Source organism: Acanthisitta chloris, unplaced genomic scaffold (assembly GCF_000695815.1).
Source record: "Acanthisitta chloris isolate BGI_N310 unplaced genomic scaffold, ASM69581v1 scaffold22404, whole genome shotgun sequence".
Taxonomy (NCBI): domain Eukaryota; kingdom Metazoa; phylum Chordata; class Aves; order Passeriformes; family Acanthisittidae; genus Acanthisitta; species Acanthisitta chloris.
The window spans coordinates 1-5062 of NW_008667918.1; the positions used below are offsets into that span (position 1 = coordinate 1).

Here is a 5062-nt window from a genome sequence, read left to right on the forward strand (position 1 = left end):
CCAGGGTTGGGGCATCCACAACTTCCCCAGATAAGTGGTATTTTCTTCCTATATCAAAACCCCATATTTTATGAAAAGCATTTTTTTTCCATATGACACCCAAAGAAGGTTAGAAGTTCAGTAACCTGCTTTCTCCTTTTCTCAGTAAGGGAGAAAAAACCAGCTGTCTATTGTACCATCTGCTGTTCTTTCTCCTGTGTATGCTGGCTGAGGCTGGCAATCTAACCTATGTTTGTGTGTTTGGGATAGGAAAGGTGGGTCAGATTGCTTCTGACAGCCCGTGGCATATGAGGTGTTGGAACTGAGTTTAAATACCTCTATATCCAGAAATCCTTTAATCTCCAACATGTTTATCTTGGCATATCAGGTAGAGTACTGATGGTGTTATTGCCATCCTTATTTAGTTAATGGAACTAACTTGCCCAAGGTTGATCAGGATATCTATAGCTCCTCAAGGAATTAAATTCAGATCTCAATTAAATTCTAAGTCCTTAGTTATTGGACTCTCTTTGTTTATAGGGAACCCCATAGATTCATTCAGGGTGCTGTAAAGGTCTCTGGGGAATATACAAACAGCAGCATCTTGCTTTATATTAGTCTTTAAAAAAACAATTCCTTTTGGGCAGGTATTGAGTCTTGAAAATAGTCTGCCTACAAAATAACATACCTGATTTTAAAGGTAAAATATGGAGGAGGGTGTGGAATCTCTCAACTTTGGCTTCATTGTGACCTTCTTATGTCTGTCTTTTAAGTGGCTCAGGGATGTTGTGGAGACTCCATCCTTGGATAAGTTAATAAGCCCTCTGGGCATGGTCCCAGGGACCCAACTCAAGATGTCCCTGCCTGAGCAGGCGTGGACCAGTCGACCTCTAGAGGTCCCTCCCTGCCTCAACTACCCTGTGGTTCTGTGATCTTCTACTTTCATCACTGACTTCTCTCATTTCCTGTGAAAGTCATTGGTCAATGACTTCTCATTGATCATTGACAAAGAAGTCATTGTTCAATGCCTTCTCTCATTGCCAAAATTAATTTTAAAGGTCTTAAAATAATCTTGCAGAAATATAGTTTTGATGCAGAAATTCTGGAGGCAGAATACTAAAACCAAGCTACTTTGGTGTTGGTTGTTTGACATTCTTAATTATTTTCTTTAGTGTGGCAAGATAACTTGTATGTGTGACAACTCGTTTAATAGTGGTAGAAGGCACAAGTCTCCATCAAGAAGATTCTGAATCAGATCCTATAATTGTCGTAATTTAGAATCATAGATTCATAGAATGGCTTGGGTTGGAAGGAACCTTTTAGAGGCCATCTAGTCCATGCTCCCTGCAATGAGCAGGGACACCTTCCAGTAGACCAGGTTGCTCAAAGCCCTGTCCAACTTGGCCTTGAATATTTGCTGGGATGAGGTATCCATCAGCTCTCTAGGCAACCTGTGCTGGTGTTTTACCACCTTCAGTGTAAATACTTCTTCCTCATATCTAATCTGAATCAACCCTCTTTTAGCTTAAACCTGTTACCCCTTATACCCGTTATAATATTGCTGGTTTTGTCATTGACGAGTATTGTGATGTGAGATTTCCTTTGCAGTCTGGCAGAGAAGGAATAAGAATTTGTAAATGTGGTTATTTCCTTGAAGTGAGGTTAGTGACAACTTTGGTGAGGGTGTCCTAAGATGTTTGCAGGAAGCTGACACATATGATGACAACAGCTCATGCACAGTAACTGTGGATGTATACAAAAAAGTGGACAGCTGAGGTTCCAACCAACTCATTTAGCTAGCCATAAGCTATGAAAACAGAGACCAGAGAGGCTCCTTGCAGTTTGTATCTGAAGTTCAAACTCCAGACTCAAGCCAGTTTTATCAAAAGCAGCCCTGATGGAGTGGGGAAGCCAGGCAGTGCACAGGAGCCCCCACAGGCTGTTGGGCAGTCAGGATTTCTGAGCGGACTTCTAAAGCTTTACTCATAAGAAGCAGCTCCAGGGAAAGGTGAGCAGCAGGAGGCAGGTTTTCCTCTGGATGTGTCTTCATCTGGGACACAGAGGGCTCTTCTGGATTAGCACAGAGTGCACGTTCCCCAGCATGGAGTTGCAGCTGCAGCAAGGAAGCATTTTGGCTTTAGCTTCCTTTATCCTTTGTAATAATCCTTTCTCACTCCCTACCGCTGCGCACAGGTTTTAGCTGTCAGTGCTGCTGGCTCCTGCCACGCTGCCCCTCGTCCTGCCGCTTTCATCGATCGCCACTGCTGTTGACACTCACATGCCCTTTGATGAAGTGGCTGTCAGAGCTCCCGTCCCCTGCACGCCGTGCTACAGACCTGCTCCTATCTGAGACGTTCATTAGTGTCGTTTGCCAAAAGGTTTATGTAACAGATGTTGCAAAGCCAAGGCGCAGAGACACACACACGCCCCATTATGGCAGGGGCTGTCAGAGTGACTGTGGAGGGAGGATGGTCTGTAGGACTAGAGTAGCTCGGAGGCACAGCTGCATCTGTTCAAAAAGCAACTAACGCCTCTCTGTGACCATGCTTTATTTTCAGCTTGTCATCATGGCTGGAACTGTTCTGCTTGCCTACTACTTCGAGTACACCGACACTTTTCAGGTGCATATCCAAGGTTTCTTCTGTCAGGATGGCAATTTGATGAAACCATACCCTGGGACAGAGGATGAGAGCTTCATTTCACCTCTTGTGCTGTACTGTGTGCTGGCTTCAACTCCAACAGCTATTGTAAGTATAACAAATTATTTGAATTCTCCATGACCACTCCATAAATAATAGCAATAGTCCTGTGATATCTTTGTCTCCTCTCCTCTCTATTCAGCTGTAATTGATGCACTTAGCCAGCTCTCTGTTTTGCCTCAGCCTAATATGATCTTCCTCAGTTATCTCCAGAAGTAATTATTCTGAGGTAATCACAATGCAAGATTGAGGGGCAGAGCTTGTTAAGCCTTTTACAATAGCTTCTCACTTCAGTGATTAGTTGTGCATTGCCTGGACTCCAGAGAGGTTCTAATGCAAAGGTTATGTATTATTGAAAATAAGAAAACAGGATAAATCTGAAGTGAAACCCAGGTCAGATATGCAGTATATCCAGGATTATTTCCTGCTGTATTGAAAGGACTGTTGAAGGGCTTTAAAAGGCTTAGATGAGCAGAAAGATGCTAAATACAAAGAAAAACATGAATGCTATTTCCTTTATATGTATAATGTCTTTATTTTTGGCAGTCATATCTATTTAAATTTTTTAAACCTGATTTTCTTTACTATCCAACCAGTAAGCTGCAATGTAGGTGTTCTGTGCAGATGAAAATATTCCATTAGCTGAGGACGTAAAATTCCAAACAGATGATTGCAGTCACTGATTAGGAAAACTAAGGCCCTTTTCCATTTTCTGTGCAGAAAGTTACAGATTTCACCAATAGCCAGCTTTGCTGCACTTGTAATTACATTGATAAATTCCTATCAGACTGCGTCTTTATAGACTTTATTTCTTTCTCTTTATTTTTCCCTTTTGTGTTTCTTTCTTATGCTAACTTTGCTTTTAATCTCTTTCAAAAGTTGATTAAAGCTGTACATGATGTATTTACTTGTGAATTGTGAATGCTGCTCCATAGTTCACTCTAAGTTTTGTCCTGCAGTAATTTTAGTGCATGAAACCACGTTCTTGTCACAGAGTCTGATAAGAAGTGTGAAAGGGTTCTGCAGAAGAGGTTATACTTTTTTCTACAGGACACTTTCTGAAAACAAGTAGGGGTTTTGAAATGGATTACTCATTAGTTTATAAAAATCCTTGGCAGTAACAGTGTTATTTTATGCACTGAATCTCAGTTGTATGTTAAGACTTTCATTTTACTTTGTCTGAAGTTATAGAAGATTTGCAAATGAAAAAATTAATACTGCATTTCTCCAACTGCCCCATAAATATACTGGCAATGTTAAGGTAGCTTTTACAGGCAATTTTTATAAGGGGAGATGGAGAGTTAGTCCCATGCCTTGATGCTGTAACAGCAACATTAGTGGGAGGTTTGTCCCTTGATTAACTGATATGGCATTAGGTAATGAGTGTTGCTCTTTATTTGGATCTTCTTGCTCTGGCAAGGTTTGATGCCAGCCTTTCAGATTTTGCTCCACTGGATTAGCATTTTCTTTCTTTTTGGTGACTCAAGAAGTTTTTCCTAATTACTCTCCTTTATGAAAAGCTGAGTTGGAGTATTGAATTGACAGTTCTGGGTTAACAGTTGGACAACAGTTGCAAACTGTGCATAAATGCTAGCCTGGGTCCATAAGGATAGTCATCACCCTGAGTGATTGGATCCAGTGGTGAGTATCTGCTAGTAAGCTCCTCTTGTAATGCCATTACACTGGCTATACTGCTGCAGCTAGAGAGGACATGGTCAGGGTCAGCACAGGTCTCTTGGAATCATGCTTCATGGTGATCTTTATGTACAACCTTCAGGAGGTAACAGATCGAACCTGGGCAGACATTTTTATTTCCATTTCTAATGTAGTATATATTAATACATTATTCATCCATTTTTTGCATTATTTGTATCATTGTATTGTATTATTAATATTTAATTATTTAATGTATTAGTATCAGGCTACTCTTCAACCAGAGTGTATGTCAGAGTGATATTTTTCTGTCCTCTGGACTGGTGTTCATCACAATGTTTTTATAGGAGTAGCTTCACTTTATTTCTCATTCCCATCTTTTTCTGAGAGACTTCCTCTCCTTGCATGGTCATTTCAGACTTCTTGCATTGCCCTGCTGGTTAGCCCACTAAGAGTGTGAGTATCCTCAGCTGTCATCCCACACTCAAGCGGGTGCTGTGGTCATTCAGGCTGTCCACAGTCAGGAAGAGATGTTTGAAGCAGTTAAATCTGCCAGGGATTTCGGTGAAAGAAGCAAATGCAGCCGTTTCTATTTATACTGTGATAATTGTACTTAAAACAAAAAACCAACCAACCAACCAAAAACCCCTCTACACAAACAAAAGAACTCCTTTGTCCTTTGTAGGAGGGAACATTGTGTACAGTCTCTGTGGGTTAGGTTGTAGCTTCAC

General features: G+C 41.0%; 1 protein-coding gene across 1 annotated transcript in view; it reads left to right on the plus strand.

Moving 5' to 3' along the window:
* Positions 1-2384: 2384 nt before the first annotated feature.
* Positions 2385-5062, plus strand: part of LOC103800336 (lipid phosphate phosphatase-related protein type 1) — a gene marked incomplete at its 3' end in the record, with an annotated part of 19908 nt that continues 17230 nt past the window's right edge. The window contains exon 1 of the mRNA XM_009072713.1: positions 2385-2726. Coding sequence (XP_009070961.1) covers positions 2523-2726 — 204 coding nt within the window. The remainder of the gene's footprint in view (positions 2727-5062) is intronic.